General features: G+C 49.8%; 3 protein-coding genes across 3 annotated transcripts; 2 read left to right on the plus strand and 1 right to left on the minus strand.

Annotated features, from left to right (window-relative positions):
- Window positions 1-758: 758 nt before the first annotated feature.
- On the minus strand, window positions 759-5186 carry FSUBG_5680 (ATPase; the record flags this gene model as incomplete). The annotated part of the gene is made up of 9 exons (XM_036683802.1): window positions 759-1042; window positions 1092-1561; window positions 1610-1842; window positions 1893-2027; window positions 2080-2162; window positions 2211-2543; window positions 2594-2747; window positions 2798-4948; window positions 5016-5186. The coding sequence occupies 9 exons, from the start codon at window positions 5184-5186 to the stop codon at window positions 759-761; spliced, it is 4014 nt and encodes a 1337-aa protein (XP_036538814.1).
- A 1921-nt stretch (window positions 5187-7107) lies between these two features.
- Window positions 7108-8645, plus strand: FSUBG_5681 (nucleosome assembly protein; the record flags this gene model as incomplete). The annotated part of the gene is made up of 5 exons (XM_036683803.1): window positions 7108-7154; window positions 7269-7348; window positions 7407-8141; window positions 8207-8532; window positions 8595-8645. 5 exons carry the CDS (start codon window positions 7108-7110, stop codon window positions 8643-8645), a joined length of 1239 nt encoding a protein of 412 aa, XP_036538815.1.
- A 2226-nt stretch (window positions 8646-10871) lies between these two features.
- Window positions 10872-12605, plus strand: FSUBG_5682 (d-3-phosphoglycerate dehydrogenase 2; the record flags this gene model as incomplete). The annotated part of the gene is made up of 5 exons (XM_036683804.1): window positions 10872-11182; window positions 11331-12118; window positions 12171-12280; window positions 12337-12520; window positions 12577-12605. The coding sequence occupies 5 exons, from the start codon at window positions 10872-10874 to the stop codon at window positions 12603-12605; spliced, it is 1422 nt and encodes a 473-aa protein (XP_036538816.1).
- Window positions 12606-13577: the final 972 nt, after the last annotated feature.

The raw sequence follows: 13577 nt of genomic DNA on the forward strand, positions 1-13577 counted from the left end.
TCGTGAGTCACCCTGGAACCTTGCGACTTTGAATCGCGGATTGGAGCATCAAAGTCAGGGTTACAACGCTTAGATGAATGAATTGCTAATGAAACAAAACAGCTTATGTACCGGGCAAAGAAGGATGGTGCGTCTTGAATAATTCGCTGTCTCGCGAGGGATTGGCTCTAGGGATCAATTGCTAACACATAATTCAGGTGCCGTTCTCCTCGGCCTCAAGCACCCTTGGGACCACTAAACGATTACCATATACAAATACTTCTATTCCTGCGGCAATTACAACAGAGAAGGCATTGGGCATCGATATTAGAGGACAAGGCGGTTCAATGCAGTGTATATAGGGCAAAAATGGCTCTTGAATTGAAGAAAAAGATCAAATGACAGTTCCGAAGTGATGCGCACGATATTCCGAGTGCCAACATATCATGTTCCTTATCAGCGATTGCATTCCCATTGATGGGAAATCCAGAATCTGAAATTATCCAGAACTCTTGTGCTTTCTAGGAAACTGTCCCCAACGGCACAATGCGTATTATTGAGACCTTCACAGCGAAGAATGGTTCGGCAAATATGTCCATAGTAATTTAGGCATTGGTCTTTTATCCAACCAAATGTCTTTTATTTTGATCTTTCTAATGAGACCAACAGCTTCACGCTTCCTTCGCAGTCTTTATACTCTATATCGGCTCCAATCAATACTCACGAACATAAGTCTGTTCTCACCCAATCGCTATGCAACTTGCTTGTTTTCCTCCTCTTTAAATCCGGGATGCTTCCGCAATCACCTTATACTCTTTGCGCTTCTTGGCCTTTCCGGTCACTGACTGCTTGACTGAGCCTATCAATCGAGCCAGTCTCATGGCAAGGAAGTGCTCAAAAGCCCAGGCCACGATAAAGTACGCAACACCCAATCCAATCAGGAACAGTTCATAGTCCCAGCTCATGTCTGTCAACTGCATTAGGTCGATGACCCATTGAGCAGGAGTCAGGATCATGTAGACGGTGATCAAGAGCGCGATGGAGATGGTTATGGCAAATGGCCCTAAATTCTGGTCAGTACTGACATTAAGGTGGTGAATGAGAAGACTTACAGTTTTGTGTGGTTCGCTGCCGGAATGGGCGTCCAGCATTAAGAATAACTCCCGAGAGTATATACTCAAAGCAAGAGAACAGGAAAAGTGCCGTGTTTTGCGAGTTCTCAATGCTAGGCTCATCCTTGTGCACCACGGGGGGAATATACCATGGCTGTTCCTTGACAGTGACATAAGTCACAGCTTGGAAGAAGATGCAAATAAGCATGAACCCCAACAAGGGCGTGAGCACCTTTCGTGAGACCAAGTCCGCGGTAGGTCGCTTGCGGCAAAGTCTTGGAGCAGGTCCCGCCCATCCCATAAAGATAGCGATCGGGAGAATAAGAGCGAGATCGATGAAGAGGAACTGGAAATCTCCCAAATTGGAAGCCCTGGCATAAAGGAATGTGACTGATGTGAACTGAATCGCTGAGTACAGACTCATGTACTTGAAACAACTGAAGCTTGTGACCAGAGCGGCTCGGCCCTCCCTATAAGATGGTTAGACTGCTTCGATCGAAATGTTACTCTCGACTTACTTGATGACTTCCAAGACACAGCGGATGTCAAACACCCGAGACGTGAAAGGAGCTGCAACGGAAGCTTCTGCCTCGGACAAAGAAATGCCAACATCTGCGGCCTTCAAAGCACCGCAGTCGTTTGCTCCGTCACCACAGAAGCCACATGTGTAATCAATGCTCTGCAGCTTCTCGACCAACTCATGCTTCTCATCAGGGGACATTCTGGCAAACACTTTACCATTGATAAGCATCTAGAGGCTTGTTAGCAGGGGTAACAGGAGATGGAGAACGAGCTACTAACCCGCTGAAGGGCTTGTGGCGACCCAAAGTCTACCATCCATCGGAACACATCACCACTGACAGCCAAAGTATAGTTACGAAGGCTGGTGATCTCGAAAGGCAGTGAAGCATCCGCCTCTGGAGGAGGAGGTAGAGGCTGTTGGTGTTAGTCGTGATCCATCATGGCCACAGCTGCAACAAGAACTTACAAGCAAGGTCTTTTCATTCAAGTGGTACAGGTTGTTGTCAATACTCTCCCATTGGATCTTGGCTTCCGCATCACGGAAATCACCTGTTCAGGTTAGAATAGGTTCCAAAAGCTCATAAATCTGAAACATACCCTCAGTGAAGCGCGGCACGAAGCAATGAGCCTTTCGATCCATGAGACCACACTCGCGGGCCACGCTGATGGCGGTCAAGATGTTGTCACCAGTTACCATGACTGCGCCAATGTTGGACGCCAGAAGCTCCTCGATAACTGCGGCTGTTGTGGGCTTAAGCTTGTTCTCGAACACAATGAAGCCAACAAAGTCGAGATCACTCTCAACTTCAGTTCGACTCATCTTCTGAGCCTTAACCCAGCTAAGCTTCTTGAGATGCCGGCTGGCGACACCGATAACACGGTAACCTTTGTGAGTATACCACGACAGAAGCTCATCATAATCATCGGGAACTGCAAAGGGTCAGTAGTTGTAGGTATCCTTAGTTTGCTAGGACACTTACAGCTTTCAGGGCGACAGATTTCCTTCATTGCCTCAGGGGCTCCCTTGACAAAGACGTCACCACTCTTCTGACCGAATTGTCGAACAATGACACTGGCGCGTCGCAGATTGGAAACGAATTCAAACGACTTCTGTACACCAAGCTCGATGTTGCCCTATAAGAATGTCAGTAATCGGTTTCCCACTGTCACCGCAGGAGCCATACGTTAGGGGGTCGAGCAATGGAGGGCGCCAGTCCACCTTGCTCCTCATCTTCTTCAGAAGCACTCTGCTTTCCTTCTTCGTATGTCCAGCGTGTAAACTCAAACATCTTGAGATCCAGCGGGTCTCCGACTAGCTCATCATCAACAGACCGCAGAGAGTGACAGGTGGCCATAGTGTGCAGCGCAGCGCGGTAAGTATCCTGGGCGTTCTGTCGTGTGGCTTCAGCCAAGAGCATTTGAGGCTCAGTCACAATTTCACTGAATTTCTTCGAGTCGCGATCAACGACTCGAACTCCCAGAACATCCAGTCCCTCTTCCGTCAACGTTCCTGTCTTGTCAAAGCACATGATATCGATCTTTCCGCCGACATTGACTCGCTGAGGACTAATACAGAAGATCTGCTTCTTCTTCAGTCGACTGAGAGCAAAGTTGGTACCGATAGTCAGAGTTGCAGGCAGGGCAGGAGGCACCACAATTGTGATGAGATCGAGCGCTCGCACAATAATGAGATGCCATGCAAGACCAAGTCTAACGAAATTAACCAATGAAGCCAAGAATCCGATAGCAGCAACGATAGCCATGACACTGATGTATCGGAATGAATCACGGTAGAACTTGAAACCTGAGGGCTTGGGGAACAGCATCGATCGTACCAGGGCACCTTTTGTAGTGTTGAAACCAGTCCGGACAACGAGGGCGAGCGCAACAGCGTCGTCTCCTTGGTCTTCCTGAGGCCTTCTGGCGCGGATGATTTTGGTACCACAAAATAGGAAGTGCCTGGCGGTCTCAGGCGTGACCGACGACGCTCCCAGGTCCATTGTGCGCAAAGTTTCATCGGTGGCTGGCAACTTCGAAACGGGAACAGATTCACCAGTCAACATACTTTCATTGACAATACAGTCACCGGTGAGCAAAAGACTGTCACTAGGAAACTGTGTCAAACTGGGATCGCTCAATTCGTAGACATCTCCAGGTACCAGTTCACTTGAACTGATGAATCGCCAGAAACCGTTTCGCAGAACTCGCACATCACATTCGAATCGCGAAATCTCGCGGAGACGCTTCATGGTAGCTCGAGTCTCAATGAGGGTAGCAGCAATACTACCAACCGACATGAGAAAGATAGCAATCGCATAATAGTAGTAGCTGTCCATGGACCATAGGACAAGACTGGCGATCTGAAAGACGTAAAAAGGGTGCAGAACTTCGTCCACTAGAAGCTGTCCAGTTGTCTTCTGCTCGATATCGATGAGGTTGCTGCCAAAGACAACTTCACGAACTCCCCTCTCATCGGTATCCAGGCCAGCACGAGTCAGTCGCACATCGGTCCAGTTGGGATCTTTCCAACCATTGAAGAGCATAAACTTGTCTTTAAGAGGGTGGAAGCACAGTCGAATGTAGCGATAATCTAGTGTTCGGAGGTCGTCAATGATAGGGTCAACATCCTCGTCCAATGCATCGGAGTAGAATTTCTCTGGCAGGCCAAAAACTGTTGACAAAGATCGGCCATAAATCTGAGATCGGACATCCATAGTGACAAGTTCACCCCATTGGTTCTCTATCACGACCCATTCGCATTCTCCAAGCGAGGTTGCTTGTCCAAGCAGACCAACGTACCACCGGGGCAGCCATCGGAAGAGGAGATAAGCGAGACCGCAGGTAAGGATACACAAAGAGATATAGATCGCAGAGCCAATCTTGCTTGTCTTGAAACCGGCGATGACGATGGTGAGATCTTCGTTTTCTAGATAAACTTTTTGACTGACACGCCCATGGCGACGAAAGCTTCCAGCAGTAGCTGTACTATCTCGTCGTAAGAGATGGGCGTTTACCGAATGGCGAGAGTATGCGGATGAATGTCTGCGCAGGGCATAATTGTCTTCAGAAATGCGATAGTCTCGTTCTGGGGATTCGTCGTATTCCTCGGCGCCATCAACACCAAATTCCAAATCTCCGATATCTGAAACGCTGCGTCGGACGTAATCGCCAGCAATGCTCTGCACAGCGACACTCTCGGCGTCGTCATCATCGGGAAATCCTTCGTTATCGTCATCGTAGTAGGCGAAGCTAGCAGTCGAATCGGCGCGAGGTCGTCGATGGGAAAATGCCGAGACACTGGTGGGAAGACTTTCGGCAACAGGACCAGAGAAAAGCTGATAAGGACAGATCGTTAGTATTTACGATCATACAATGACAATGGCTTGAGCATTTGCTAATTACCTCCTCATGCGCCATCTCAACATCTTCAAAGATGCTCGACCTGCTCTGATTAGAGCTCATTCGATAAAGTCCAGCGCGACCGTTGCCATTGGCATTGGCATTGGATGCGCGGTGGCGGCGATGGCCATGATCTTGGCCCAGCTCCGGGCTAAGGGGAGCGTCTTCATCCATCAATTCGATTAAGGAGAATTGGTTCGCATGATACACAAACAAATTCTCAAGTTGAGATAAGAATTTTGCGTATAAGTTGCAGGTCGCCCGATTACGTCGTTGGCTCAGCGCTCGTGCCCTGACCAAGGCTGACCCGGAGAAGCATACCGATATGCCGAACTGGCCCCGCCAAACATCATTGGCTGTTTCTAGTACAAGACGCAAGGCTGAGAATAGCGAGGTTCAGGCCATAACGTCAATAACTCTGAGAGTTTAGTGATGACATGCAGTTATCTACTGGCTCAGAGTGTTCATAGAATAGCTACAGGATTGGCCAACATGTTAACTCGTGGGCCACGTCAAATTGTTTCCTGATTGTGGTGCTTTATGAGCAAGGTTCCTCGGTAAAGAATTTGGCTGGGTCTGGGGTTGCTGTCCACCTATAGCATCTAGTTGTGAATGCCATCCGCTTCTTTGTTCGACCACTTTGACGACCGCTTTTTTATTTATCTATTGTCAACAGACAAAGAAGTGGTGGACGAATAGGATGCTGCATGGACAACCCGCTCCTCCTTCACGATACAAGGGCGCGCGCGATTCGTGACGCATCCCTCGACTTGTTGGTATCGGAGATTCACCAAAGCTGCAGCCAATCGTGCAGGGTCCATCACAGTGCGTGCGAGCCACGTTCTATCACGCGTATGTAGGTAGGCAGAGAGATACGATACCATCCATCAGTTGAGCTGTTGGATATGCTTGTGCTTCAACCCTTCTACCCGAGCCAAAGGGGTATGTTCTTGGTCAGGACTACTTCGGATCCATCCGTGGCCCTTTGCTTTTTGATGGTTGGGTACCTACGTGTCCAACAAGCGAACTACTATCAGTAGATATTGTAGGGTTGGCCTCGCTTGATTCATACTCTTCGATGTAACATGTAACTTTGAAGCGGTTCCCCGAGATTATGTATGAGCCATCAGACCCGAGTGTTCCCTTTCGGGCAAGGCCGGGTGTATCTAGTCAACAAAAGAAGCCAAAGGCACAACAGTCACCTTTTTCAGCCGTTTCTTTCTATCAAGGACAGGATGTCGTCGATATGTCGTCGTTGTTCCTGGTTTGAGCCTTGGGGGCGCCACCATTCCAGAACCTTTGTGACTGAAAGAGAAGGGCCGGTGACTGAAGGGGAAGGGTTACTTTGATAGGCAAGGGATCTGAGAGTGTTTGTGTTCTGGAATCCGTCTAGATTGTGGCGAGTGCTTCCCTTGCACTGCGAATGGATGAGTCGGAGAGAATCAGGCATCCAATCCCTGTGCGACGCCACAGAATGGAAACAAAGTCTAAAGGGCATATTGCAATTGTGTGGCCGCGTGTGAACACGTTCGGAAATGCACTGTGTTACTGTGGCTGTATGTAGGTCTCCTCCACTCCCCGGCTCCCTTGGGTTTCTGTTGTCTCACTTCTCCGCTCTCTTACAGCGCCTCCACACTCAAAGCTATTAGGTACCTAGAGCCCGCCCAGAGGAGAGAGGGGACCCATTGGATCCTCTCACACAGTTTGGCTGGGCTGGGCAGGTAATTTTTTTTTTTTAGTTAGGCGATCGACCAGTTGAGCTTGGTGCTTGGTGGGCGGCCCAACAAGTTCAAAAAGTGAGAGAGGAGACTGGACCGACCGAGGGGAACCTCCATAGTACTACTAGTCTCTACCTTTACCTACCGCCCTCTCTCTTCCCCGTCTCTCTCACTCCCGTCTTGCTCGCTCGCTCTGTTTTGTAGGTACAAGCCCAGTGCCCAAATTTTTTCAGACTTATCGCCCCCCACCAGAATTTAGCAAACGTCAACGGCCGCTGCTTTCTCAACTTCCTTTCATCCCTCTCCTCTCAACCTCACCTCGTCCCCAAAAGACGTTTATCACAAGCGCCTATTCGGATCCTTCATTATCAGACAAAATGGCCGAGCCCATTCGTGGAAAGCGTGCTCAGGACGCCGTGGCTCCGTAAGTTATTCCCTTCTTTACCTTGCAATATCAATCTTCTGCCTCGGATTGTTTGTTTCTTTGCTTGCCCGCCGCTTCACGATCCACGATGCTAACTACCCCACCTTTGACCAGTACGCCTCAGAACACACCCGCAACTGCTGCTCCCATCTCTTCCCACGCTCAACAGCCGGGCGTTGCTAGTATCAAGGAGGGTAAGTATCTCTTTTTGGTTTTACATGACTTGTCATGGACCAATCCCTTCAACACCAGGATCATCGTCTAACCCCGCTGTAGAGGATCTGGACCGTGCCGCCGCGGCTTCAGTTTTCGCCCAAAACCCCAAGCTTATCCAGATGATTCAGGGTCGCCTCGGCTCCCTCGTGGGCCAATCTTCGGGCTACATCGAGTCCCTGCCCGCTCCTGTCCGCCGACGTGTCGCTGGTCTTAAGGGTATCCAGAAGGATCACTCCAAGCTCGAGGCTGAGTTCCAAGAAGAGGTTCTCCAGCTCGAGAAGAAGTACTTCGCCAAGTTCTCTCCTCTCTACGAGAAGCGTTCCGCCATTATCAACGGAAAGACTGAGCCTACTGAGGAGGAGATCAAGGCCGGTGAGGAGGAAGATGAGCCCGAGACTGAGGATGCTGCCAAGTCTGAGCAGAAGTCCGATGTCCCCGACAACGTTTCCGGTATCCCCGAGTTCTGGCTCTCCGCAATGAAGAACCAGATCTCTCTCGCTGAGATGATCACTGACCGTGATGAGGCTGCCCTCAAGCACCTCACCGACATCCGCATGGAGTACCTTGACAAGCCTGGTTTCCGTCTCATCTTCGAGTTTGCTCCCAACGATTTCTTCAAGAACACCACCATTACCAAGACATACTACTACCAGAACGAGAGTGGCTACGGTGGTGACTTCATCTACGACCATGCTGAGGGTGACAAGATTGAGTGGTTGCCTGGCAAGGACTTGACTGTCCGAGTCGAGAGCAAGAAGCAGCGAAACAAGAGTAAGCGATAATTTTGGGGGTTGGCCCCCTTTGTTCTTTGAACCTAGCGACTAACGCAACTCTAGACACAAAGCAGACCCGAATTGTCAAGAAGACCGTTCCTACCGAGTCATTCTTCAACTTCTTCTCGCCACCCAAGGCTCCTACCGATGACGATGACGATGATGCCGAGTCCGACATCGAGGAGCGCCTCGAGCTCGACTACCAGCTCGGTGAGGACATCAAGGAGAAGCTCATCCCCCGCGCTATCGACTGGTTCACCGGCGAGGCTCTGGCTTTCGAGGAGATCTCGGACGATGAGCTTGATGGTGCCGATTTCGACGACGAGGATGATGAGGACGAGGATGACCTGAGCGAGGAGAACGATGACGAGGAGGAGTCTGACGACGACGTACGTTACCTCGCAGCAAACCCTTTGTTGATATTTAGGACTAAACTAACTTTTATCTACAGGATGAGTCTGGCAAGCCTAAGCAGGAGGCTGCTGAGTGCAAACAGAGCTGAGCGGCGCGATAGAGCGCGACGTAACGCATATTCTCACTCATGACATGATTGGCTTTTATCGGGTTTAAGGATTTCATCTAAGTCACCGACCTACTCGGAAGAAAAAGGGTGGGCGGTGAACGACAGGAAGAAAAAGGCTACAGAAATGGGAAGCGGTTGAGACAGGTCGGCGATCCAGCCGGTGCCGTTTTTTCAGAACAAAAAAGGTAGCATCGTCATTTGATAGGCATCGTTTGCAAGAAACAAAACCTAAGGTTTTTGCTAGCAAACTCTGGGACTGGAAACCACGTTGATAGACAGACACACAGCCAGAGGGCACAAGTCGGCCCCGCGCGATTATTATGTTGCCCTCCTCTTTTTGCAGCCTTTTTTCTCTTACTTCGTTTTCAGGGGCTCTCTGTCTTGTGTTTTACTTGTTTGTTTTTTTGCAAATAACGCTGATTTTCATTCCTGGCATGGATGTAAGGTAGTGACAGAAGGGATGGTTCTTACAGGGCAGGGAAGGGTGCAAGGGTTTACCAGGTGCATAATATATAGAGAATGATTCTGCCATGATGCATCAAGTTGTATGTTGTTGCAGTAATATACCGGCTTTGTCTGTGTACTTTTGTTTGTTCCTCTTGGTCTTTGTTTGCTGTGTTTACATTAGTACCGTGTTTTGACGTAGTGGCTGCATGCTCGTGTCTATTGAAATGCGGTGAGATCGTTATTACCACCACACAAATGCAAGACATGTTTGGAGCCGACGCCACGACGACAATGTCTCAGTTGTGACCCGGGGATATGCATATACGTCACAGAACGGCGAGTCATGTTGTTTACATAGATTGTGTTGACTATGATCCATCCTAGGCATCCTACATTCGTCGTTGACGCCCCGTATTATGACTTACAGAACTTAGACCTCCACAGGTTCAACCATATGACTTTCAAAGCACAGTATTCCCCGAGTAAGTAGTAAAAGACTATCATTGATATGACTTCCTAATCCTTCTCAGGCATTTGAAACGTATACACCGGAATCCCATAGAAACAATACTTTACTGGCAACATATAGGGTAGGTAGGTAGGGTATAATTAGAAGAAGGTGCATCATCCGATCACTACTAAACTAACACCCCCTCAACTCGATCGCATCCAAGACCAATTACGAGGAAACATACCAGTACTGTAACTGGCTTCAAAGAAACTGACAGCAGATGAAATACTCAGTTGAATTGACGGATGAAACCAATAAACGGACGTCCGTTTGTCTATCCGCCGCTTAGCTCCGCTGCATCCCGCGCCGGCCTGCATATCCTCCGACTATGCCGCACACCGAATGGAATCACCTCCGCCAGCGGGACTGCTAGAAGCGGTAACGCACAGCTGTACCTATCCCCAGCAACCGGACGCCGGGAGATGCAGAGATTGACGCCATTGCGTGACGGCATGGTGGCATTTCCGGTCTCGGTCAAGGGCCAAAGCGAGCAGACAACCACTGTCACAGCATGATTTTTTTTTTAAAAAGTGGTTCTGTCCAGAGCTGAGTGTATTGTTAGCGGCGTGGTAGTCCAGAACGCCGAAGGGGATATTCGGCTTGTAACTCGTTTTCTTTGTTATAAATGGTTCGACGATACAGAGCCAGCTCTTTCGTGGCCGACAGCGGACTAATGTACGTAAAAAGTTTTCCTATGCCAAAGGTGTCACGTCCGCAATGTTCCACTCCCACGTTCATGTACGTATGTAGTGTAAATGCGACTAAGAGCCGCAAGGGTACACCTAGCGAATGCTCTATTTACTTGTAGATGCCCTCTGATTCGGCAGTGATGGCATCAAATATCCAGGATGAGTCAGTTTGCGGAAGTCGGTAGACGTCTATTTGCCTGAATTCTGGTGCTGCATCCGGCCCGTCGCGACTGAATTGTCAGCACTGGCTAGACTGGAGTCATCTCATCATAGGTAGTCCAGCTCATACGTTGATTTTGGTGGCATCATAAAACCAATTGACTCCCCTCCTGATCGTCCGAGTCTCTTCCTAGTATTCTAAATTCTCAACACACCATAATCTCATCCTTTCTTAGACAGCGGGCAATACCTTGATACCTCTTCTGTTCACAATTAAACGATCTCACATACGGTAGCTCTCCAATTCCTCCCTACGAAGCCCAACTCCCCGCTGTTCTACGACCCCTCCACCCTTCTCCAACAACACCACACCGACCGCGACCGTCGACACATTTCATCATGGCGCCTGCTCCCCAAAACATCGCTAGCAACCTCTCTGCTGCTGCCCAGCGCGGCGAGGTCTCTCACAGCTGGGATAAGAACGTGGCCACCTCGCCGCTTGCTTCTTTTCAGTCTCCTCCCAGCTGGACCGCCAACCTCCCTAACCGTGGTGCGCCCAAGAACCTGAAGCCTTTCAACACCAAGGATATCAAGATTCTACTTCTCGAGAACGTCAATGTGACCGGGCAGGAGATCCTGAAGGCCCAGGGCTACCAGGTCGAGGCCCTCAAGACCTCTCTCCCCGAGGACCAGCTTATTGAGAAGATTCGGTGAGTTCGCAAAAATACCCCGCCATCCGTCAACTTTTTTTTCTGTGAAGTTGTGCTGTGCCCCTCCGTGGACAGCTTCACAAATGCCCCTCGTCCATGAGCTCCGTGCACCCACCCCACCATGAATACTAACAAACGGTGATCACAGTGACGTTCAAGTCATCGGTATTCGCTCCAAGACAAAGCTCACCGAGAAGGTCCTCAGACAGGCCGAGAATCTCCTCGTCATCGGTTGTTTCTGTATCGGTACCAACCAGGTCGACCTTGAGTTCGCCGCCAAGAATGGTATCGCCGTCTTCAACTCCCCCTTCGCCAACTCGCGCAGTGTCGCTGAGCTCGTCATCGCCGAGATCATCGTTCTTGCCCGTCAGCTTGGTGACCGATCCAACGAGATGCACCGAGGCACCTGGAACAAGGTCAGCTCCAAGTGCTGGGAGATTCGAGGCAAGACTCTGGGTATCGTTGGGTACGGTCACATTGGTTCTCAGCTATCCGTCCTCGCTGAGGCTATGGGCATGAACGTCATCTACTACGATGTTGTTACCTTGATGGCTCTGGGAACTGCCAACCAGGTTCCTACACTTGAGAAGCTCTTGGGTGAGGCTGACTTTGTCACCCTCCACGTCCCTGATCTCCCTGAGACCCGCAACATGATCTCTACTCCCCAGTTCGAGCAGATGAAGACTGGAGCCTACCTGATCAACGCCAGCCGTGGCAGCGTTGTTGATATTCCCGCTCTCATCAAGGCTAGCCGTGCCGGCAAGGTTGCTGGTGCTGCTCTTGATGTCTTCCCCGCTGAGCCCGCTGCCAACGGTGACTACTTCACCAACGACCTCAACGCCTGGGGCGAGGATCTTCGAAGCTTGAGGAACCTTATCCTGACACCTCACATCGGTGGTAGCACCGAGGAAGCTCAGCGTGCCATTGGTATCGAGGGTAAGTGCACACCTAGAACATCACATTGAACTCATCGCTAACACTCACACAGTCAGCGAGGCTCTGGTTCGCTACATTAACCAGGGTATCACTCTGGGCAGTGTCAACATCCCCGAGGTCCAGCTCCGTTCGCTGACTTCCGACGAGCCCGATACCGCTCGTGTAAGTCCATGCCGAAACCCGATTTTGACATTCTCAATACTGATCCATCATTATAGGTCATCTTCATTCACCGAAACGTTCCTGGTGTGCTCCGAAAGGTCAACGAAATTCTCGGCGACCACAACGTCGACAAGCAGATTTCCGACAGCAGAGGCGACAACGCCTACCTCATGGCCGATATTAGCAGTATCAAATATGAGCAGATCAAGGACATCTACGACAGCCTCGAGGCTCTTAGCGGTAAGTCGAGTCAAGTGAGACAAGCTCAATGCCATAAACTGACAGTTCGCGCACAGCTCGCATCATGACCCGTATCCTGTACTAAGAAAAGAGGCATGGACCACCACCTGGTGGTCGTGAGGTTCAACCCTTACCCTTGAACTACAACATAGTAAAAAGAAACGCGATGCGACCAACAACCGCACGGGACTTTGAATGCATGGAGAAGGGGGAAATAAAGGGGGCGGCCCGTTCGTTTTGATCCGGTCCTTGATTCCCGGACGCGGTTGACGCATTGATGCATTGGCGAAGGTCAATGAAGGCATGAGCAATTCAAAACCCCATGACGCGACTTGACCATCGTGGCTGGAGGACGTTTTGCTTTGGATGATGCAAGAAGAGTCGGAATCGGCAGATATGGGTACGTACTCCATTCTTGAGCGTGGATCAAATCAAAAGGGGGCTGGTTTTTGCGGCTGGTGCTTGATTAAGTTAAGGTAAAAGCTCGCAAACCGACTGGTTGGGCTAGTCGGTGGCACTGTATGGAGTAATATGGCATGGATGAATTCAACGAACAGAAACATTTGAGCTTCAACGCAACTTAGAATACCAAAATAGGATCAATCCGGTGCGAATCGAGAGGGGAACCCCGAGGGACCCATAGACCATCCATCACTTTGTTGACCTTTATGTACCTCTCTCTGTAGAGTGAAGACTTAGAAGTTACCTTCAGCTCCGCGTAAGGGCTGAGATAAGCATGCATAGAGTTCGCCAACTGTTGGCGTAAGCTGCAGAGTTGTTTGACGTCAAACGATCTATGGCTTGTCGATAATAAAATGTTGGGGATATGAGGTGCATTTGCATAGCCGTGTGGTTCCCAGGCAATTCGGACCTGAAAGAAGATTATGTACCTTCGGAATTCGAGGTTGAATCTGTGATACCCTCGGCGAACAAGCTCCTCCGAGCTGCCTGATTTTTATGATTGTACCTCGCTGATCCTTCAAAAATGTCCTTGATGGACTCAGTTCCTAGTCTTGGGGTTATGGTGGGGATATATTAATCGATTACTAGGGTTCAG

This window comes from Fusarium subglutinans (genome assembly GCF_013396075.1).
Source record: "Fusarium subglutinans strain NRRL 66333 chromosome Unknown NRRL66333_c0000057, whole genome shotgun sequence".
Taxonomy (NCBI): domain Eukaryota; kingdom Fungi; phylum Ascomycota; class Sordariomycetes; order Hypocreales; family Nectriaceae; genus Fusarium; species Fusarium subglutinans.